This window comes from Aythya marila, assembly GCF_965140915.1.
Source record: "Aythya marila genome assembly, chromosome: 5".
In the NCBI taxonomy this organism is placed as follows: Eukaryota; Metazoa; Chordata; class Aves; order Anseriformes; family Anatidae; genus Aythya; species Aythya marila.
In genome coordinates this window covers 37,441,128-37,465,512 of record NC_139046.1, presented here as the reverse complement: position 1 = coordinate 37,465,512, position 24,385 = coordinate 37,441,128, and the positions used below count along the sequence as shown (strand labels likewise).

General features: G+C 45.5%; 2 protein-coding genes across 5 annotated transcripts in view; one reads left to right on the top strand and one right to left on the bottom strand.

Annotated features, from left to right (window-relative positions):
- The window catches only part of PLEKHH1 (pleckstrin homology, MyTH4 and FERM domain containing H1), a 50,291-nt gene extending 43,750 nt beyond the window's left edge, over positions 1–6,541 (bottom strand). For all 4 annotated transcript variants that reach the window (XM_082762395.1, XM_082762396.1, XM_082762397.1 and 1 more), the window contains exons 1-2: positions 6,458–6,541; positions 237–408 (exon numbers count right to left, since the gene is read on the bottom strand). In XM_082762395.1, coding sequence (XP_082618521.1) covers positions 237–362 — 126 coding nt within the window. In that variant the 5' untranslated portion in view covers positions 363–408; positions 6,458–6,541. The remainder of the gene's footprint in view (positions 1–236; positions 409–6,457) is intronic.
- The window catches only part of TMEM229B (transmembrane protein 229B), a 92,428-nt gene that overhangs the window by 25,240 nt on the left and 42,803 nt on the right, over positions 1–24,385 (top strand). The gene's annotated exons all lie outside the window — the stretch shown is intronic.

The following is a 24,385-nucleotide window of genomic DNA, read 5'->3' as shown; positions in this document are numbered from 1 at the left end:
GAATACCTGGTAATTTTCCAGAGAACAATGCCAAATTCTTACTTTCACTAACATCACTTTACAAAACTGTGGCAGGAATATCCCGGTGTCTTAAGTGATGAGCAGACTGAAATGACCTACTGTAAATGGGAAAGAGATCCCCACTACAGGTACAGTTTTACTCAATGGTTCAGCATTTAGGTATTTTTGCCTTCATGTTGTAACTCAGTACAAAGTAGAAGCCATCACTGCCTCACCTTCTCAGCTAACAGTTCTCGGATCTTGCTTGCCTGCAAGCGGAATTTGAAGAGCTGAGACTCCAACGCGACGCATCGCTTTTGCCAGTCCGTGCAGCTGCCATTCTCCACTGCAAGTTCAGCCATTGTTCAGCTATCCACTTGGGATGTCTCCTGAGGTGCTCTAGAAGACCTAGAGAAGAGAAGGAGGGGAAAATAAATATATTTTTTTAGACTGGCAAACTCTTCATCCCTTGGGCCTAGTCTCCCTCAGTCAAGTCAACAGGACCAGTAAGAGAGCCCATTTGTTCTGCAAGCAGAATCACAGAATGGTTGGGGTTGGAAGGAACCTTAAAGATCATCTAGAGGTACTAATTTACAAGTTACAGACATTTCCCTCTGCCAGAAGAGGCTCTTCTCCCTGCAGTAGCAGATAAATGGATCATACGACAGCTTCCTGATTTGCACTGGACAAGTCAGGCAGGTGAGCTGACCTTGCTAATGGCCAGCACAGGGGTGATTATGGCAGTGAGTTCAGGAGTACTTGCCCACATCGTTCTCCCAGCAGATTGGGAGAATGATGGCTTCTAGCTGACGAGCAGAGATGAGCCCCAGGCAACAGCGATACCTTTCACAGGTACAGCTGCATTTGGGAGAGGACTTGCATCTAGAACCTGAAAGAGCAGCAACACTACCATGCAGCTACAGCATGTCCTACAGCCACTGCATTGTGGGGAGCACTCCATTAGAATCAGCTCACAACAGGAAACTAAGTTTTTGCCTCGCAATAACAATTATAAATTAACGTTGGCACTACATTAAAGCCAGTGATGTTACAGATGAGCATATGCGAGTATTTAAACATACATAAGCCAACAGTTAATGGATAACATATAAATATTCAAATAAACTTTTACCTTTAAAGTGAGTAAATAATTTACTAATGCATCACACTGTGTGTTCCACAAAGAGCCATCTTGCCATCCTTACAGGCCTGCTCAGCCTCTACCTATATACCTGCACCAGAAGGATTTTCATTCCTGCCTCCTTTATACCATACCACTATGGCTGCAAACTTTCAAGTCACTAAAACTTTAGGCATGGCTCAGGTCCCACATTCATTACAAATTTGAGACATCGGTGTCTTATCTCACGCTGCCTGGGAGAAGATGCAATATATGAGGTAACAGTTCATTTGTTCCAAATCCCTCACTACTTGATACAGTTAACCCACAGCACGCTGCATCTGATTTGTGGTTTCCCTCAAGAATTCTTCTTCCCATCTGAAAACCCAGCCAGCTCTCCTCCTGTTAGCTCCAAGTCCTGCTCTCAGGGAAACACAAGGCAATGCACGTGCTACTCAGCATTGGCGGTGGAGCAGGACAGAAGGTCTCAGGAAGGACTAGAGGAACTCTGCATTTTTTAAGATACAGCCCTCTCTGCACCCCCTTGGTGGCAGGAGGATGTGTGCTTTCCTAGCCAGCCAGCCCGCCCCCTGGTTTTGTCACATTGCTCAATAGCCCTTTCCAACTTTGAACAGCCCCAAGTCCCAGCAGAACTCTTCTGCACCATTTCTGGATGAGGTTTCTACAATAGGACCTATACACAGAGATAAATAAATTCAGAAGAAACAGTTATGTGACCAGAACCTCAAGAAAGTTGTACCTTTCTTCTTCTAATACAGACTCTGGTTTAAAGTAAAACCTTTCCAACACAAGTGGTTTTTACATAGTGGCAAAGTCTTCTCTAGTTTGGGTGTATGGACCACCAAATCCTTTCCAACGGAGTTGTCTGGCAGTCTGCTGATGCATATCTAGAAGAATCTGCTGCTGTGCAAAAGCAACTTAAGGGAGAGGGGGGAAAGGGGCAAGAGAGAACAGATTTGTTTCTTGACTAATCCTACCACTGTCTTGGGCAGAAGTTGTCTTTCATTAAGAGGTGACAAACTAACTGAAGAGGGCAAACCACAGTGGGCCGAACATCCTTCACAATAACAGCCTCTCCATCTCAATCAGCTCCATCTCAGAGGTACTCAAGCACTGCACAGAGTTGAATAGAGAAAGCCTTTTGCATTGGAAGCACTGGACAGTTACTCAGGACACATCCAACTAAGATTATCCCTCTACATGCTGACACATTCCCAGTTCACTCTCCAGGAACACATTTAACGCTGAATTCCAGAAATACGAGATGGAAAGGACCTATTGGGTTGAGCTAGGGCAAGTCTTATAAAATTAACCACAATGGAAAACCCGGAAGCTGTTTTTTCCCCCCCCTAAGTTTACAGACCTTTCATGCTCCTTTCCGCTAAGGACATTTCTAGAACAATTCTGCCAGCGGGAAAATCTGAGAACTATGAACTAACGCTCATACATCCAGCTCCACCTTCACCAGACCTGCTCCACCTGTGCCACAGAGAGAAGACTCGCATGACTACAAGCATCAGCTGGCTGTCTTCAAACAGACTAAAACATACACATGCAGTGCACTTTGCTTTCTAGCTCTTCTTGTGTTGTGTTACAATAAGGTAAGCTGAAGTGAGGAAACAATCTCCATGCTCTGGGGTTCATTTTTTACTGCAGCTAGCTTGAACATTTCAGTTAAGCCCAGTGCCCCCAGCCACTAGATGCTCTTCCAGAGTCTGTCATCCTCCATCATATCACTCTATTAAAACATGCAGAGATCCCAGCTGGGAACAAGCTAGGTCTGAAGACCAAACATGCAGTTCTACTCAAGTCCTTGTAGAAAAAGTGATATGTAACTCCACAAACTGGAAGAAGCTACAGCTTTTGGAGTTGTTCCTATTTTCTTACTCAGTAACTGTTTAGAAGCTTCAGACACATTTTAAAAGACATGCAGGATGCACATAATGTGTCCTTAACCAAATTCAGGAGTTGGTGAGTGCTCAGATTACAAACACCAACTGAACGTGTGCATTCCCGCAGCCAGCTGTACAACCCTACAATAACAAACATTTGCGAAGCCAAAACAGTCATTAGTTCATCAGCTTCATCACAACACCGAAATCCATACTTCAGGACTTCACACACGCTCACAGGCAAACACTTTCCTGAACTGGGGCCAAAGTAACAGGCCAAGACTTGGGAGACAACAGTGAAGTCACTCCGCCTCACCGCCTGCACCTCTCCCTCTGCAGGGTGAGAAAGCTTTAGATGTCCCTCTGGTGGTGTGCACCCCACAACACCTGGCTCATATTTTGCAGGTAAAAGAGCTGAGCTTCAGGTTACCCTAAGTATACATAATAGCATAAGTTTACATAATACAGCAGGCCACTTAACTCCAAACAGCAAGCATGTAGCTGAATGAAGGGAGACATATTTTACCCCTTAGCTACAAACATCAGCGATGAGTTATTTTGTATACAGGTTTCTTTGTTCAGTAATAGAAAGTTTTCAGGCAGCCAGTTGCCTGCCTTGCCAATGATTTGTGAAACTGTTCTAGCTGGCAAGAGGGGTTTAAAACAAAGAGAAGGCAGACTTACTCAGTACTGCATTGCTGAAAGAGCTCTGCGACAGGAAGGAAGACCAGCATTCTCCAACCAGCACACCTACAGCTTTACAGAAACACAAGCCAGCCTTCTCCACAGTCCAGCACATCAATGTAATCTCTAGCCCTAGTTCCTTGCCAGCATTTAACCAGGCTATCTTAGGCACACTACACAGGGTTTCTGTCTCAGGTAGTGATATCACCCATTCTCAAGCCAAAAGAGCACTAGCTGTGAAAGGATGCTACAACACTAGGCGTTCTGGGTATGACACTTCAGCTCTCAAAATGCTTTTCTTTCATACAGACATAAGGAGATTTTAGTCTTTATTCACAGAGTTTAAGTCCAAAGAGAACATATAGTCAATGAACCTGATTTACCACACAGCTCATGCCAGAGCAAGAGTAACTTCCTCAGACAGTCCATCACTTGAGGAAACTAAAGTACCCAGTTCTGAGAAGTCCAAGACTGGGATAGATCAAATCAGTAAGCCTCGTTCCCTTCCACTGCTGGCAACGGCATCATATAATCCCTTTGGTAAATGAATGCAGCCATTTTGCTCCCACTCTTCCTGTTGTTCTAGAACCTCATCTCTCTGATGAGCCGCCTTCTAATTACCAGCATAACTATAATCAGAACCAGCTTGCATCTGTTCATTCTTGCAAAATATTGCCCTTCAGCTTAACTAGTTTCCCCCATGTTTACCCCATGGTGTATTTATAGATACCAAAAGCTTCACCTTAGAGACCCCATTTTGCAAGACTAGAGATAAGGAGCTCTTCTAGGCTCTGAAGAAAACCTTGCCCCTCTCCCCCTGCACCTGTTCCCACTTTAGCACACACAATATGAAAGCTGCATTTTGTCTTTCTCACTCCCCTTACAGACACAGGTGACCACAGCCACAGCTGGAAGGCAGCATGCAATCTCCAAGCCTTATGTATTGGTACTTTTCACTCTCCTAGGGAATATCACACCTGATTGCCTTTGCCTTTTTTACAGCCACACTGCACTGGTAGTCGATGTTTGCAGACAAGCCAACCCTACTAGAGCAAAGGAATCTGAGCTGGCCTTGCCTTCCAAGTGCCAGACATGGGAACATATGGGGGCCCACTACAGTGATCCTGGAACAGATTAATTAAGTACAGGTCTGTGCCAGACCTCCACAAGATCAAGTACAATCCACTGCAAAATTTAACAAGTCCATGGTTATCCTGTAGTCAGTTACTATATTCCAATCTTCTTGTCCCCTGCTGTTTCTAAACAGTGGTCTCCCAGGCTTTGTGCACGTTTTGTTACTACTTCTAATGGGTGATTTTGCTATATGACATTAGAGTTTATCCCATCTTTTACTAATCCCCCAAGTAATTTGACTCTTCTAGTAAAATACCTTCTAACAGACCCTCCCCATTACAGTGGTGTCACATTATCTTTTGTCAGTTCTTTGCTTATCTTCTTCTATTAATCTCCATTTCCTCTACTTAAGCTAATCATTTCCCAATGTGTCATCATACCAAATCATTTCTAGAGGCCACAGATTAGATTTAAAGTTTGTTCTCTGTAGCAGAAAATGCACCTTTTCAGAGAAAGATGCTGTATCGTCCTGAAGCAATGTTTAACATCTCACATTCACCTTCACCCCCTGAATTGCAACTTGCCTTCAAGCTTACTCTGAATTCTTAGTTTCTGTTAAATGCATCGTTCCTCCCCTCTTCATATCCTAAACGTACATGTAAGCAGGGCCATCCATACTTTATGAGTTACAACCTCAACTTTGATTTGACAGACTGACTTTAAATCCTTGCTCCCGGTGTTATCTCTAGGACTTGCCATTTCACAACCACTCCCTCCTGCCCCCATGATTCTTAACCATCTTAATTGATTAAGGTTTTGGATATTTTTACATAATTTAAATTTTATGTATTTTATACAGTTATACAAACAATATTTGTATTGTTATATCAAACTGATTCAACAGTTGTGGGTTTCTGTCTGTTTGTTTGTTTTCCTTTGGAATACAAGAAATTGAGAAACTTGAGAAATTGAGAATACTTTCAGGTGCAGTATGTTAGGGACACGGGAAACAAAAAGCAGCCACAACTCAGAAAAGCTGAGATCATCCCAAGCTGATTCATAAGTGCAGCCAGACACACCCTGAAGAGCAGCCTGACTTTCTGAGCGTTACAGCAGACAGCTTCCAGTGAAGATAACGGGAGCTGCTAAGTCCTTAAAATGTTGTGGGGGAACAAAAACCGAGAGGGGATCAGGCACTAAATGTAGGTGTGAGACTTCTGGTTGTGACTTGTAGGAGTAGGTTGCAATGAGCAGCGACGGCTCCGGCTCCAGACACCGTATCCAAGAGATACGTGAACGGCGTGCCCAAGGTGCCGTTCTGCTGAAGTTAACCCCCCAGCGGGTAAACCCCACACCCGACAGTCACTTTTTCCCTCATTCCCCCCCCACCACGAGGCACTCGGGAGCGGAGCGCTGCTCCCCGCACCTGCCGCTCCCCGCCCGCACCCGGAGCCGCGCCGCGAGCCCCCCCCCGGCCCCTGCCCCTCACGGCCCCCTCTGCAGCCCCGGGGCCGCCGGCTCCGTCCAGCCACGGAGCTTTTTTCTTTCCCCCTCCCAGCTCGCGGCTTGGGACGCGCGGAGCACGCGGCGGCTCTCCAGACGGACCCCTTCACCCCGGGCTGCCCGCCCCATCCCGTCCCGTCCCGTTCCCCGGCGCCGAGCTCACCGCGGGCCGGCCGCGGGCAGGTGCTCCTCGCCGCTCCGCTGCCGCCCAGCGCCCGGGCCGTGAGCGCCGGCCCCGCGGGGAGCGCAGGAACTGACATCAGCCGCCCCGGGCCCTTAATCCCCTCCCGGCAGCGGCGGCCGGGCAGGTGGGGCGGGCGGCGCCCCCTGCGAGGGAGGAGCCGCGCCCGCTCCCCGTCCTTGACCGCGGCCGCCCTCCGCGCCCAGCCCGCGGTGCTGCGGTGGGGCCGGGCTGCGGGCAGCGGCGCGGGGCGGCCCCCGGGGCTGCCCCCTGAGGCGGGACAGGTGCCGCGGGGCCGCCATCTTGTGCCGGGCGCCTGGGGGCTGCGGCCACCCGCATCGTCCCCGGGGCTGGGCGCCCCACTGCAGCCATCGCCGTGGTTTCGGAGCCGCTGTTCCCAAGCCGTCCCCAGCCCAGGGGTGCAGCAAGCCAGGGTCACCCCAGCTGCTTTTGGCCGCACTCAGAGGAGCAGCCAGGTGGGGAGCTGGCAGCTGTCCCCCAGCAGTACGCTGCCTTCACCTGCCGCAGAGCCCCGTGGGCTGGCGGAGCACGCCAGGGCCCAGCCAGAGCCCCTCGGTGAGCCGTAGGCAGCTCCAGGGCACGGGTTGGTGCTGGGATAGAGGTGGAAATCAAGTTAGTGTCATAAGAGTTTCCCAGCTAGAAACACTCTCCTCACCATGTACTTGGGCCATCTCTCTCACAATATGGCTCAAACGCACCAGCCTTCAGGCATTTCTAACGAGCTGCCAGCACATCAAATACTTTATTCAGTAACAGGGCCACCACTTACTGAGCTGCTTTACATTTAGCATTCCCTTACAGGAATACATACTGATTTACAGGAATACATATTGACTTACAGGAATACATAGTGATTTACGGGAATACATACTGCATGTTTCTCACCCTGAGCTGCCAACAGGGCTAACAAGGAAGGCCGGGCTGTGGTGGGAGTGCACAGGCCTGCTGCTGCCCTCTGCTGCAGGCAGCTCATTGCCTGCTCTGCCTGAGCCTCAGGTGGGAGTGGGGAAGACCTCAGCTAAACGAAGGCTTCAGCCCTGGCAGCGTTTGGTCCTTCGTGCCTTAGACCAGCATGTTTCAATGCAAAATTCAGATTCAGTTCATTCAGATTCAGTATCTTGTTACTTATTCCATCATCAGGTGCATGACTTCTGCCGAAGGTACTTTACAATTTTCTCTGTGAAGCTCTTCTCAGAGGAGATGCCTTGTTATCCAAATAAGCAGTCAGATTTGCAAAGATTCAGCGGGCCTTGCAGTTCCCTCAAGATTGTTTTGCCTGAGATTTCTCATCCATTTCCAGTTTCATGGGATTTTGGCTGAATGAAGCTGCCTTTTCCTTTCCAGCTACAAGACAAAGCATGCATTGCTGAGCTGCTTCTGTCAGAGAGCAGGATAGCACTACACAGAGATGGCCAGAGAGCCAAGTGGAGACAGGCAGAGAACTGAAAAGAAACAGGCATCTGGCAAGGAGACATCCCATTTGGCCAGCTGAGCAGGGACAGACAGGAATACAGGCAGAGGTGGTGCTGGCTGCTGTCACAGTGTCACCCAGAGAGATTTCTCCATCAATTCTCAGTACAAGGGATTCCAGTTGCCTATAATCTGCAAGTTTTGTGTGTGCCTGCATTAATTATTACTCCCAGTGATCAAAGAATTGTAATAAATAACCAGAACCAACGTGACTTGTGGCTCCCTATAGGTATTTCAACAGGGCAAAAGGTAGCTTCAAGCTTCACAAAGTCCCCTCCTGAACTAAGGCTGACCAAAGACAAAATGGGGAAATGAGTTATTCCCTTCATCTTCTCTATACTGTTCCTGATTTCTTTCAGCCACACATGCAACCGGTGTTCCTTAATCTGAATTTTAGGAGGTATTTTTTTTCTTCCTTTAAAGTCACTGGTCAAGTTCTCTCATTTGCACCAGTGAAGCCAACAGGATTGTATCACTGCCTGAAATGTCAATCCAGCCTTGAGTTTTTCCCAGGCATCGAAGCTTGACTGCCAGGACATTCCTCAGCCACTGAACTTTACACAAAGTACCTCCCCAAGAACTGCCTGCACACACCTCGCTTTAACTCCTGGAGTCCCAGAACCACATCAGCACTCACAGATCTGTGTGCTGCCATTTCTTTAATGCAAATATTCTACAGTGCTATGCCTCCTTTCACCTGCTGTCACTTCTGTTAATTAATTTAAAAAAATTATTATTGACAAATATTAATTGTATATGTGCCTTCTTTTACATAATGCAAATAGAAAATTTGTTTTGACTTCAGAGAGAGGAGGTCCTAAGAGCAGACAGCAGTATCGCACAGTTCCCGAGTGAGTTCCCTCAGCAGTTATCTTTAATATGTCTGCTCTAGCATTCTATGTCAGGTCTTCGAAATTTGCAGACAAATCATCCATCAAAAACAAAACAAAACTAAACTAAAAACTAAAAATAAAATAACATTTACTATAAACAGCAACTACCTTATTGACAAAACAAACTCTCTGGGAAGTCCAAGAGAACTAGCTTGGCACTGTTAGGCTATCGTTATCACAACACAAGCACGGACTGCTTTGTTAAGAGCACCTTATCTGAGATACCTAAATAGAAGGGCAAAAAGACACAAGAGAACTAGTTGTCAGAAGATTAGAGCAGAAAAAATTGTCTCTAGAAAGTGAAGTTGTTATAGCCCCACAGGCAGGAGACAGCATTATGTTCCTGATGCAGCGCTGCTGAAAACTTACCAAAGGGGCAAAGCCACCAGCCAGACCCAGTCCATGTGGGAGCCCCACTGAAGGCTCAGTCCTACACAAGGAAAACTTGCACAAAACCAAGCCAGTGCTGTGAAACATCTGTCCGAGGGACTTGTCCCTCTCCATTGGGAACTTAGGCTTCAGATAGTAGTTCTCTGAATTCCACCCAGGTTAGGGGCTTAAAGAAATTGGAAATGGCCTTTGTGCCTAGTTCCATTTCTCTGTTTCTTGTGGGCTTGCAGTGTGCTGACAGATGCAACACAGACCTGCAAACCTCTGCTTTGCTTCTCTTCTAATCAGCAGTGACAAGCTCATGCAGCAGAGAATAAGAGACTGGCAGCTGTGGATCACCTCACTGCATTAACCAGTTGCTTGTGGGAGGACCCAGTGGGAGGGCCAGGAAGCCATCGCCTTCCACTACTGTATCAGCTGGGTTAGGTTGTGTGATGGTCATCTCGTCACACCTCACAGACGGGACATAAAGACCTTTGTGTGTTCTAGTCAAGCCAGAACTCCTGCTTGAGCAAGAGCATATGTTTTGTATACTCAGTCCTGACTGGCAGAGAGCAAAACAAAGCAGAATTCCCATTATCCTCAAGGAGTCATGCCGGGGTAACTCCAGTGTTAGTCTCAGATTTAATAGCTAATGCCTTGTTTCATCTCTGCGTTTCTCCCATTTCAGCCTCCAAGTATCAGATTTCATTACGTCTTTTTCTGTTAGATTGAGACATCAACTATCACTTAAGTAGCCTGTGGAGAAAAGAAAAAAAGGCCTTTCTCTTCTATAAAATACACAGATTTAACATCTTTCACAATAATTAATGTTTCCTTGTGCTTTTATCCTTGTAGTTTTATCTAGATCACAGATTAGATGAATGGAGTTTAAAAAGTAAATTTGGGGTTGTCGTCAGCATGCCTGCGTGTCCATGTCAAATTGCTGTTGCAGGTGGGAGAAGAAAGGAGGACAGCACGTGGGAGTCTTCAGGCTGAGGAGGAGGAAGGCAGTCCTTGCAAGCGTGTTTGTTTTGTGTGGTCTTTTGTGTCTGGTATTGGCTGGTATGCAGCCCGTAAGGTTCTCACATACCACAGCGCTCTTTGAATCTTTTTCTGAGTCCAAGACTACAGAGGTCAATGCTGTGCAGGTGATGCCTTACATGATGTGTCTCACAGGAAAACTGTATCAGGCTCAGATGCTGTGACTGTGCTAACAGAGCTGGCTCAACGGCACTTGGAAGGCTGAATGTTGCTGCCCCAAGGATGGGAGGCCTGCCAAGGAAAAGGAGGTATAGAAAGGGCAGGGAATGGAGCTGGGACAAGGTGCTAGGATGAATCAAGGAGAGCCCTGGAGAGCTGGACCTCCTACTCCCGCAGCCTCAGTGATGTGTGGGATGGTCACAGCTCTGCTGCTGCAAAGGGGAGTCCGTGTCCCTCGCCCCTACCTGAAGCAGCAGCAGGTCTGCCATCCCAGGAGTGCAGCACAGGCAAAGTAGGCAGCAGACTGTGGTCAGTTTGTGTCCTTGTGTTTCCTGTGAAATGCCAGCATGGTTCCAGAATCACAGTGCAAAAACCTACATTAAGGAAAGACACAAACCATGTGGGGAGCAGAGTACAGATTATAGATCACCGGTTTGAATTCAGACCAAGTAAAAGAAATAAAAAACTGCTACCCTCTGACAAGCAGCAGCAGAGACAGCTATGTGGACAAACTGGTGATCTCAGCCCAATTCTTAAACATCAGCCCTCTGAGGGACACATTTACTAGGACTGAGCGCTGAGGAGGCAATAGGGTGTGCTGCATAGACTTCCCTTACTGCTGTCAGAGCTCTGCATCAACCCGTCACTGCAGACAGCTTCTCAGCAAACAGATTCAGACCAGATGGGATCGCAGGGAGTGAACTCACATCTGAACTCCCCTAGAGCTGTGGAAAGAGTTGTTGGATGCGAAGGGTTTGGGTAGGCCAGGAGAAGGGGTATCCTTGTCCCCATACCCCCGTGGCAGAGCTGGCAGGAAAGTCCATTTCAGAATTGTTAAATCAATTATTTCAGGAAAGAGGAAAGTGAGTCCCAGCTGGGACTTTGGGTGCTGACCTGAGATCTCAGCCCCAGGCAGCTGGGGCGGCTCTGTGGGCAGAGCAGGAGGGGAGGCACAGAACACAACGGGGTCCCCTCTCCACAACTGGCAGATCGCTGGCTGGGAGTGGGGCAGAGAAGACACCCGTAAAGATGGGGCTGTTCTGTGGGAAGGGCTTTGGCTGCCTTCCCGGTCTTGCACTGAAGTGAGGCCCTACAGCTGCCCGATGTCAGGATGGGGTACAGAGGAACGAGGTTCCCCACCGCAGGACTCTGACTTACTGACCCCTGCTGCTGGAAGCAGCGGGCGGGCTGTCAGACAGGGGGTGCGGGAGGGAGGGAGGCTACTCTAGCCGGAGAAGTTTTTGGCTCCTTTCCTGGTCTCACACCGGAGCCAGGCACACAGCTCCCAGATGGTTGTGATCTCTGCTCTGGGATCTTTCAGGCCTGTCAAGGCGTTGCATAAAGGGAGGAATTATTTCGCTCCCGTGTGGGAGGTGGACATGCCAAGAGCCCCCACTGAGGTCCCTCCGCCTGCCTCTCCCAGGAAGGGTCACCTGCAGGTGAGCAGCCCCGGAGAAGGCTCCGTCTCTCCGCAGGCGAGATCCCCAGACAAAGTGCTCTGACAGCAGCAGTTGCTGAGCCTCCCTGGCATGGCTCTGCTCCTGCCGGTTCCCATGGTGATCCACAGAAAGAGCAGAAAAGCACTGATCTCTCTGGAAGACAAATGATAGGGTGTGATAGTGCCAGTGGCTGTGGAGGAGGGGACAACCCTGCTTTTATGCTGTTACCCGAGTTCCCGGGGTCAGTCCTGGGGCTCACCCCACCAACTGGCAAGGAAAGCGCTGCTGTACCACCCCCAAAGGGCTGGGAGCAAGCCAAAGCACTAGCCTCTGTTTATGTGCTGCCACAGCGAGCAGTGCCTGGTAGCGCTGTGACTTGGGAGGGGTTTGCAGGGAGTGCTGCTGGGGAACCCGGGCTGTGCCACCACGGGGTATTGCACACAGAGGAAACATGCACACTGCCCTCTCCTCTGTCATGCCTAGAAACACATGGACAAAATCTCAAACTTTTCATCTTGGTCATGGAGGGAAACCATCCATGCATAAGGTACGAATTCCACAGTCCTTTGCACGGTATCGTTTCACCAGGGCTTCACCCGCTGCCCTGCAGGTCCCAGCCTGCCCCTCTCTCCATCTCCAAAGCAGCAAGTGTTACTCACACTTCCCCACGCAGTCTGGAGGCACCTGCCTGATACCCACCCATCCACTTGCGTACAGACATTGCCAGGCAGCACAGCCTCCAGGAAGAAACAGCGTGGAAGGGATGGGTGGAGCGGTGGCTTTTCTGATAGGTATCATTTTTATGATGCAGTTAAAGATTTCCAGAAAATTCTAGAAGGACAGGGCGGTGATGGTGAAATTGATAAAGGATAAGATGGCTTTCAAACACAGCCAACAAGCGTCTTAAGAAGCAAACCTAATTTTGTGTGCCTCCACCTCTGGGCAAAACGTTCTTGGCTCGGTTTCAGAGGTGCAGGGAAATTCAAGGGTTGGGTATCTCTGAGAACAGGTCTCAGTGCCTGCAAGAGGGTGACCAGAAAAAGGGACAGTTTTGAAAATTTAATCTTAAATTGCATTGATTTTGTAACTACCAAGGAGTGCCCCCCAGCAGGCTCAGGGATTGACCTAGAACTTTCCATCCATGCCCTGCCTGAGGTAAAACTCCTTGTAAGAGCCGTCCACCAGCTTAGCCACAGATTTTGGCAGTGCTCAGATCTCATTGTTCTGTCGGCTGCCACGCGAAAGACTCCCAGCCATTTCCTCACTGTGCTTCCTTGTCCAGAGCCGTGTGATCTGCAAAGGAGCTTCCAGAGACCAGGCCACGGCCCAGGATGGCCTCCCCTGCCCCGGGCAGCCCCCTCACCTCACCTCACCCCACCTCACCTCAGTCCCCGTGTAGGGGTGCTCTCTGCCCGGGTCGTCCCTCAGCAAGGGCTGGGCTCACGCCCGGTGCACTGCAACAAGCACACGGAGCTGAGGTTTGCCAGTTACCCTTTGTTTCAAGTCTGCACAGCATCGGGTACCAGGCAGTAATTTGGAAAGCAAGCACACCCAGAGCTGAGTGCCAGGCCCTTCAGCCAGCCCAAAAAGCAGGTACAGGCAGGTGTAGGATCACTCACTGGCTGCTGTTGGCTATATCACTTGCTCAGCAGTGCATGTGCAGAGACACACACGTATGAGATAGGTGCTAGCTCATTAACCTAAGGCAGTCAGTCCCTAATTATCGTGTCAGATCTCCACTCAGGGGTGTGTGCTTTATCATGCTGATGAAGCAGAAGATACTCCAGAGCATCCTTACCTCTTTTTTTTTGTGCTGACTTAGCACATGTTTGTGGTTACACACTTCTGTGTTGTCCTAGCATGGTAACTCTCCGACCTGGGCTCCCCCCTGAGGTTATGGACCTTGCTGAGAAGTTCTACAGTTCTCACCTTTCTCCATATTTAGGTTAAGGAAATATTCCATATTACTGCTTCTCATTGTCATGATATGTTGGGGTCGCTAACATGTATTTTTTCCAAAATCCCAGGCACTCAAGTAAACATCGTATCTTAAGGCAGCACACAATCATAATAAGCAAAAATACAAATACCACAAACAACTGTTTCAGCCACTCAGAATTAGGTGACCGTGAGGTCAACCGTGAGAAGTCAGTTCCGCTATTCTGCTTGACCTCTTAAGCCAATTTATGGAGCTGTTCAATTTTCTCTTTGACTAGTCTGACAGATCGAAACAACTCCTTTCCCTTTAACTGCCACATGAGTGTGAAGCAGGATGATTTATGGTCCTTCCCACTCTTCCTGTAAAGGTTTATCTTTCCACCTTTGTTTTTTTACCCAGTGTTCAGGTTGGAATGGATGCACAGGGGCATCCAATGGAACCAGTAATCATTCCTGTATATCCGTGGTATAATGGTATACAGAAGGTGTCTAAGATCCCATGCTGAAAAAAAATAAATATCTATATATCTATATCTTCCTCATATGTTGTCATCTGGAGAGTGTGGGGGTTAGATCCCACTGTGTATGTCTTTCATTATGTATGGCTCTCAGGTCCTGCACAGACCTATACTCTATGCTGTTTAGTTTCTTTACTGGTGTATTGGGGTAATAAAGCTGGACTGGCCTTCTCAAATTAATCCATACCATAGAAACTTGTCTGCCAATAGCTCTAATCCTCTTGCTGCAAAACTGACGTGACATTGGGGTACCCATACAGGCATTGCTCTCAGCTTTATCTCAGTCTGGACTGGGGATGCATTTTTTGCTTTCTCATGTTGCTTTCCTGTCCAAACGAACAGAGTTATTGTGTTTAAAACCTCTTCAGGTACCTGCTGGTGCCCTCCTGGCTCTAACCAGAAGGTAAATTTGGGCTTTCCGAGAGTTTTCAGTTAGAACCTTAACTTTTACCTTGTCTGTGACAAAACTCACTAGGGATTTAATTTTCACAGTAAGTCTCTTCCCAGCAAAGGGAGAGCGCACTCAGGCATATATAAAACTGGTGTATCAACATTCTTCCCCCAGTTTTACAGTCCATCAGCTGCAGGAGCGGTCTTTTACAGTTTGTCACTACAGAATTAGTTGTACCACTGTCTAAAAGGAAATTGATGGTGTCTCCCCCAAACTTAAAAGGAACCAGGGCATCTGGTTCCCTTTATTTTATTATTTACTGGAATTTCACCCCTTGGTTCCCGTCATTCTGACTCCAAATCTTCCAACATAATCAAATGATGCTCCTCACTGCCTCTGTTCAGCTCCTTTTTCTTTTCCAGCACACACTCATTTTTCCAGTGCCCCTCTTCCCTGCACCAGGCACGCTGGTTAGAGCCTATGGGTTTATTCCTTCCTGCCCCCCCTCCTTTGTCCACGTCCTCAACCTTCTCAAAATCATCTTCTATATCCACCTCTGCCTCTCCCCTGAGTTCCTTTCCCTTCTACAATAGCTGCTGCCAAAAGTAATGCCTACAGCTTAATTTTTTCTTTCTCTTTTTGCACCTCGCAATCATTATAAACTTTGTGTGCAATTTCAATTAGCTGAGAGACTGACATTCCCCCAGCCCAATCTACCTTCCACATTTTTTCCCTAATGTCTGGAGCAGATCACATGATAAACTGCATGTTAAACGTTCTCTCATTGGCCTTATCATCTGGGTCCAGATCCATCCATTTTCTCACCATTTCACAGAGGCGTTTGAAAAAAGCAGGTGTGCTCTCATCTGGGTTCTGGCAGACCTCATACAGTTTAGAGGTATTTTTCATTTTTGATGCTTCATGTTGAATCCCAGAAAGGATTACTTACTGGTACTGCTTTACCAACCCTCAGCCTCTGCCAGTATTTGGGTCCCCCTCAGGGTCTCTCTTAATCGGTACCAATGCTTCTACCTCCTCCCAGGGGAACCTCTGCCTTGCCTCTGCCTGAGCTTTTTCCAGAACCATTCTCCTTTCCCCTGCAGTCAGAACGGTGTTTAATAAAGCTCACATGTCTGCCCAGTTGGGATTATGGGTTATCATGATACTTGCAAATAATTGGTGCATCCCCTGCGGATTATCCCTAGAAGGCCCAGCTGACTGTTTCCAGTTCAGCAAGTCTGATGTAGTGAATGGTACATGAACAAAAACAGGCTTCCCCAATGATCCTACAGCCTGCCTCAACAGGGTTTGGATAACTGGCCTTCCCTGTTTGGGATGGCAGGCAATTGGGCTAAAATTTATGCTGCTTCTGTTTGAATCAGTTGATTGGTTTAGGGGAGATAACACGACCCCTGAACTTGGGGAGGCATCCTGTACTTCCCTTGCAGGGCTCACAGGTAAGCTTCCCTGCCCTGGTGACAGCAGGGGTACAGAGCCTTGGCTTCACCTACCGAGCCAACTAAGGAGGGCTTACAGGTTACCAGCCTGGTTCTGCCACACCATGGGATCTACATGGGAGACTGACAGAGAACTTAAACCTGCCCCTCTTCACTAAACCCATATACAATGAAGGGTGCCCTCAGCAGCCCACTGGATCCCCCCATGTTAGCAGGGGACCTCTACAAGCATCGTACCGCTGTGCCACCCGTCGACTCCGGGTTGGTGGAGGGCTGAGGCCAGACCTGCGATAAAGTCCCTTACTTGTGGTTACACTGCTGCGTCCTTGTCCTTGCATTTTAACTTTTTGTCCTGGGTTGGCAACACTTGTGCCCTCAGAACCGCGCACAGAACAACAGCTGATTAAAACGGCCCGAGTAGCGCCAACAATTAACCCAGCTGGGATCTTCTGTAAAGGATGTCACAGGGTAATTTTAATTATTGCTTAATTAGTGCTAATTGCCCACAGCAGAAGGCCAGAGCTCAGCCTTCAAATACTCGGTCGGCCAGACAGCACAAGCTCTTACCTCTCAGGAAACCCCGGCCATGGGCACCGTGAGGAGCACTTGGCTATCGTGATGGTGGTAGCAGTGGGTGAGTGAAACTCGGGTGTTCTTCTGGAGCAGAGAGAGGACGTGCTACTGTGTAATCGTATGGAGCCTCCCATAATCATATAGAGCCTGCTGTGTTGTAATGATAAGCGTGTTACCTGGCAGCAGGGCCAGCCGGAGGAGCCCCCCCAGCGCCCTGCCCGCGCTGCTCCCTGCCGGGCCCGAGGCTCCTGGCCGCCTGTGCTCTGGCGCCACCTGCTGGCCGACGGCGGGGGCGCTCCCCGCGGGACCAGGGGCGGATTTTGTGCTGTTTTCAAGTCTTTTCTAAAATATTTTACATATGATTATTAATGAGCTCTGTGGAGGCCTCATTCTACATAGAAATGCTCCACCGCACAGCATTTAATTGGATCCCGTGAAGTACTTCTAAAAGCTATGGGCTGTGCCTCCTTTGCATTGTGTTCCTTCTCTGGCCCAAGCTCTGTGGCAGTTGTTTTAGGCCCTCTGCTAATTACAGATAATAAAGACTTTTCTTCAATTGAAATAGAAAAGATACCCTGTGAGCTACACCCCTGCTGCTCCTGGCCATACAACTCTGAGGAGAAAGGCCCTATAAGTGGCTGTAGGTTAATTACGTGCCCTAGGCCTCAGTGCCAAATCATGCCTCTGAGAAACGGTGCACACACTGTGGTGTGGTCCTGACTCAGGGGGCACCTGGCCACTTGTTCCTAAAAAGCAAATAAACATTGTATGGCTTATAATGGCTTATATGGCTGTACAGGAGAGTAGGAAATGGTCTTCCTAGGGCAATGGTTGCATTCCTTAGCTGTAGTCAGTTCAGGCATTACTTCAAAGAAACAGTTTTCTCTTTGGTGCAAAATCACTGAACACCTCTAGACTTGTTTCTAATTTTGGCTAAAGCTGGATGTAACCCACTCCCAGCCTCACAATAGGTCAACATTCAAGCCTGATGCTTCTGTACAAGATTGTTGTCTCTTCTCAGCCTTGACTTTTTTCTTACACGGGCTAATAATGTTAGAACTTATCATTTACATTTGCTAAAGATTACTTGGCTTCTCAGGAGACACCAGAGGAAATTGAATATATCAAACCTTTTAAAAATGAAGATCTTTAACAAAATATTTTTTTGCTGGATCAAAATTAATGTGTGATTCTTCTAGCAAGTAAAAGTAATACTGCTATTACCACAAGAAAGAGTTCTTTTGCTTTTAAATTTGAGAAAGCTTTTGTGCTTAGGCTTGTAGCTTTAACTTCACAAAGCAGAATATTGTACCCAGATTTCTACAGTCTTTGAAATTAGTGCCTACAGTTTACAGTCTGGGTTTATTTTTGCTAGATTTATATTTAAGGTAAACCTGCTGTCATAAAAGAGTACTCTTTGAATAGTAGGCACGTAGGCAAAAAAAAAAAAAAAAGGACAGAAGATTCAGGGCATCTTCCACCTGTTTTTCTGCACAGGATCAGGCAAAATCCCACTGCTTGCAGGAGGTTATGCTCACAAGGATTTGTGATTGTTAACGTTTCTCAGCCTCCACAGAGGAGAGAGACCACAGGTTTTGGATAGCAGCAGCTGTGTTCCTCTTGCAGGCTCATATTCATTCCTCCCAGAGACCAAAAATCTCTGGGAACTGTCCTGAATTTCCAGTAGCTGTTTACTCCATTATCACAAAATCGATCACAGATGGTGCTTTTGATTCTGGCAGGTTGGAAAAATAATCTCTTGGCTTACATCCTGAACACATTTGATCTGGACTCACTGAGTGGAGTCATGACAGTCAGTCATCTTTTCATTGACAGAGAAACACTCTCCTGACTGCAGCTAAATTTTGGGCCAGTATGAACATTTTCCTTTAAATAGCAAACTTCAGCCTTAAATAGTTACACTTTGCCCTTGCTGTTTGGCTCTCTTGCATACCAAAGACTTAGCTCTTAGCAACATGAAATCCCATCCTAATTAGCTTCTGTTTAACAATACCACTTTGTACCAGTCTCAGAATGCTGAGCTCCTTCTATTCTGGGGCTACAGAGGAAGGGAATATTTCATTTCAAGCCTAATGCAGTTCAAGACTCTTTTTGAAGTGTAAAGTAGTCCTTTATGTTAAACCTTAACCACTCTATGAGTAAAAATCACATTCAAGAAATAAAAGGCAATTAACCGAACAGCCCAGTGTAAGGGCACAAATAAGTTCTGGAAAATTCTGCATTAAGCTGACATAAATGGTTCATGCCAGTCATAAAACTGGTGTGTAAATGGTCAGGTGATATAATTAATTATAATTTGATACTCAGCTAGAGAGAAAAATGTGTATTGCTTAACTGCTGGGGAGGCAATAAGCATTTATGAAATAGAGCAACTCTCACACAAGCAAGTAAGCAGTCTTTTGCATTTGAACCAACGCTTCCAACACCACCCAAAAGCTTTGGTACCAGAAGTAGTTCTGTTTAAGACAACTCTTGAGAAGTATGGTCTTGACATACCTGACCCTATATCTCAAAGTTTAATGTCTCACTGCAACATTAGCGTATTTGCTGATGATAAAACTTCCATTAGTTATGGAGCTGTTTATTTCATTCATTGATAAGCAGGGTTTGTGAACATATAAACGAACAAACATCAAAGAGAAAGTAATAAGAGACCTTACACTGAACCATTAGGAACATTGTCATGAGGGTGTGGCCATCTGAATATTTAGGAGTGGCTTTTTTAAAAATGCAGACCTGGAGAGTCATTTGCAGAAAGCCTCAAGAGCCATGTACCTCCCTAGAATAAAAAATAAACAAGGTGATACAGGAAGATCTGCCCACCATAAATGCCGATGGTTAAAGATGATCATTCATACATGCAGTTTTGTATTTGGTCCACTTCTTATGCTACTATAAATATTTTCCTCATCTTATACGAAAATGCCTGGATTCCACTGAAGTCTCTTATCTGCAGCTATTTGAAGACACATAGAGTGACAAGGCAGAACTGTTTTTTTCATCCCTTCAAGAAAACTATTTATGATCTTTTTCACTTGCTATCCTTGGAACTTTAACCTAATTCCCATCCCACAAATCTGTTACCCAGGACAACATTATTCATAATAATGAAGATACTGAGTTTCTGTACTTTGTGAAGTTGTGCAACCAGCACATTCATATTCTTTGAAATAAGATTTTATATTTTCTAAAGTGAACAAAAGAGTTCCTTCTTGAAATGGGTTTGGTGCCTATTTTAAAGGAAAAACTCCACAATCATGTGACACATTCCTATCACTGTAGGTAACTGTAAAGCAACCTGAAAAAACCTTGCTCAAAAAACTTTGCTCAAACTTAAGATTGGAAGTTTGAGTTGATATTGGAGCCTCTGTAAATTGGCTTAGTCTTGGTCCTGAAATATAATATCCAGCAAAGCTTTATTTTTCAGATCCTTCTGCCCATAAAGCCCTGGAGGCAGGGACTGCAATTTGTTGGGATAATTCCAGCATGCCTTGGTTTTTCGAACTCAGTGGTATGCAAGGTGCAGGTAGGAAACATACATCAGCAGAACCCTTGACCTCCTGCTCTGTGGGGATGACAGGCAGCTATGTAGAGCCACTAAATTTACCTCAGATGATAGAGCTAAAGAACAGTGTGCTTAGTTGGGACTGGGGTCTGAATAAGGGCTAGCTGGTGGAGGTTCCTTCCAGATAAGATTGTTGGAAATTATCCAGTGTCACAGAGAAGGTTGTATTAGCTCTTCTAAGCATCTGTACTTTTTTTCACATAATTACTGTTGGATATACAGATATCAGCATGGACAAATGTCTGTTTTGAGTCTGTGAGATTTTTCTCTACCTCTGCCATCCAGCAGGTGGGAGGAGATCAACACAGTGAAATATAGGGTACCGAATGGATTGTTCCCTAGGGACACCTGATTCGCTTGTGCACATCTCCTCAGGGCATATCCAATTGCTCTAATTTTCATACAATTATCCACCAGCCTCAGGGAACATGACAGCACCATTTTTTACTCCCTTGGAAAGAAAGGAGTTGGGTATCACAGTGTTAATATTCATGAACCACAACGAAGGGCCCCTATGCTTGCCACATAAACTGCCCAGCAATGTTTACACCTAGAAATTGCCAGCTGGGGTTACAGGACTGCTGTTGGTAGGTGGAAGCAGCATAGATATTGACTCATCTATCTGCATCTTTTCACTTTCTTCAGCTGTTTTAGGTGTTTCAAAGGTTACTTCTGTGAGCATAACTTCTTGTGATGTCTGGAAGGCACTGTTCTGCTATACCAAAAATGTCCTGGAAATAGATTATTTGCACAAGTCTAGTGGAGTTACTCTGCCAGGAAGTGTTAACTTGACTGCTGAGTTACCTACCTTGTAAAGAGCTTTAGTCATTTGTTATCCTCATCATGGGGAAAGGACACTGAGAATAAAGAGAAGGTAAACACTTGGGGATAGAAAAAGGTGATGGACCTACTGTAGGGTAAGGGCAAGGTGAGGGACAATGTAGTCTGACCAAGGAATTCAAAGCCCTACTTCCAAGTTTACCTGTGTTTTATTTCTGCCACGGAGATATTTGCAGATAAGTAATAGCCAAATGTTCACAGAATTATGAGCACATAAATGTTTTATAATCAGTGCAGTATAGTTAGTAGTGGAGGTTTGAGTCTGGGATCACACTGGAGAAACAGCTTATTTGGGGAAGATGTACTATGTTCTTTGTCCTCTGGTCATATTAGGGGATTGAGAAGAACGTCAGTTGGTGGTTAAGACTGCCTCAGAGGCTGGCTAATAGAGCACCCTTAATTGCCTGTATTTGGATAGATATCCCTTAAGGAAAAAAAAATACTGAAAATGTGGCTGACTCAAAAAGTATTTTATATGCTGATATCATCTTTGGCTGTGTTAAACTGTGGTAGAATATTTCTCTCTAATAGCATGCCTAATGTTAGAACAAAATTTCCAATGGATTTGAATCAAAAAGCAACTATGACTTCTTTGCTGAAGAAGCACAATTCAGTACTGGTACTTTTACTCTCAAATTCCCCTTCTATTAACTCATTTTTTCTTTGGAATGATATAAAAGAGCTAATTTAGTTCCCGTTTACAAAGACAATTATGGAAAAAGCTCTGAAAGAATTTGGTGCCATAGATGGTATACAAGTCAAGCTATGAAAGACGTGAGATTTACTTATGCATCAGAGATCAAGTTGGACTTCTTTCTGACCCTCATTCAACCTGTTCAGAATCTGTCTCATGCATTTAGCCAGGATGTTATAAAACAGAAAGTACCTAGCTCAACCGTCAGGGTGAGATTAGTTTGCCTGACTACCCAGAAGTGAAGCAGCTGTTCTGAACTACTCATCTGGCTCCATCTGTCGTCCATGGAGGAAGGGGAACTTATTCCATCTCCCTGGGATGGAGTGAATCACCATCCAGAAGCGTCCATCTCTCATGATCGAGTAAATAGGGGATTACAGGAGACAGAAAGCAGCAGCTCACAGTATTCTTGTAGGCTGAGAGTAGCTAGTACAGAGTGAAGCTAGTGGGATGTAGATATAAGTACAACATATTACAAATGTGGGACAACCTTCCATGTTTGCAGCACCTCAAAGAGCTGAATGGTCTACAGATGAAGAGTCACAAGTAATTGTGCAAATGACTTTCACAGCTGGGGACATGAAAGGTCCTTGATCATTGCTCAAGTTCCAGCTCACTTAATCTACTTTTGTGTTTATATTTCTGAGGTTGACTTCTCACTATCAGCATCAGTTACACTATTTGTAACTGAAATTTATGGAGGATTACTGGCATTATTGGGTATCTGGAGCAGCCTTTCTGGCCTCTATTATAATAACAAGACATAAAAATTAAGTTTTTAAATTTCGCTGGGCTGATTATTTTTGGGCTGGATATTGGCATTTGTAGTCAGCATAAAAATATTTGATAATTATAGATTACAATATGATAAAGTCTAATTTTAATATTTCTTTTTGGAAATGTCATGAACTAAACAATCTTCAGGGCTATGCACTTAATCCCATTAAATTATTCACAAAAGTTTCCTTAAAAAGTTTCAAAAATGAAAACTTACTCTTTAGACAATGTGACCATTCCGATGGAGTCTGTGCTGGGTCGATGCTTATCGAAGGGAAGCTTTACAATATTAGATATAGATGAATATTTGATGATGTAATTATTTATTCATTGTATCTGTAGAAGCAGAAAGTCTTTTTCATTTGACTCTTCTTAGTCATCAAGTGATTTGGGGCCATTTGGCTCCTACCCCACCTGACCTACTGACATTTGTTAGGATCATGTGTTTCTTGTGGGACTGCTGTTGGGACAGTGACAAGATTCAAAAAGAAAAGAAGGAAAGGAAAAAGCCACTTTTTTTTTTTTTAAGTGAGGTAATCTCCTTGTTTATCACTTTGAGTTCATCATATGAATGTATATGGTAGCTGAAACAGAAGTTAGATGGCTGCTTGTCTGTGCTTCTGGGTACTCTTTTCAGTTCTTTGTGATGAACTTTGGACAAATTTCTCTGTGCTTGAGGCAATCTGCTTTAATGGGAGAAATATTCACATGTAATGCATTCTGAAAGTAACATAAAAATAACATGACAGTGAAATAGCGGAGATGATACTCAACGAGCAATGCAAAAGAACCCTATTTCTAGTGGAACTGTTCTGTAATTCTTCCTTGTGGACCAACTGAACCAATGCCATGAAGATCGAAAAAAAGAGGAACACTTCAAGCAAATACACTGCTACTAATGTTGGGAGAAGCAACACAAAACCAGAAATGTTTATTGCTAAGAATAAAATTAATTTAACCAGTGTTCTGAAACCTGCTGGAATACAGTAACATTTCTTGGTTTAGTTTGTCTCCAAGGAGAGACTATGAAAAAGAGGAGCATGAGGAGGAGACGGAGTAAGGAGAATGTGCTCTATGTTAAAGACAATCATTGCTTACTTTGGAATTATTAATAACTGAGAACCACAGGCTCTTGAGTATATTATGGCTCAATGTACTAAATAATATCAAAGCATAAAGTACCATTGGGGAAGAGGGATCTCTCAGAGGCCACTGGATCAAATTAGAAAACAGGATGAGGTACTTTATAAGCACACCAAAGCTGAGGAAGAGAAGCTCAGATAGAAAAATATGAAAGATAACTGGAAGTGGTTTAAGAATGGTTACAAGGTGGGAAGAAAAAAAGCCTCAATTTCATAAGCATGATAGAGAACAATGTTACTTAAAATTCCATCCTGAGTTGATGTGCAAAGTGAGGGCATAGCTAGAAAATAAAATGCCTACGTAGCAAATGGTCAAATGGGAAATACATATTAATCAATATAAATTAGAAGTTATACAATGTAAAAATAGACAAAAAAAAAGACAACAGAGGAAAATCATTGTCTGGCAGGGCTTAAGACAGTAAAATGAGTTAAGAGTATATTAAGAAACAAAAGCCTTAACAAGGGTATGTGCTGTTGCTTGATGGAGATGATGAAATGATAATGCTGCAGAAAAGACAGAAATACTCAATAAATATTTCTGTTCTTCATTTGGAAAGAAGATGATGCACTTATATTACATGGACTGATGAAAAATT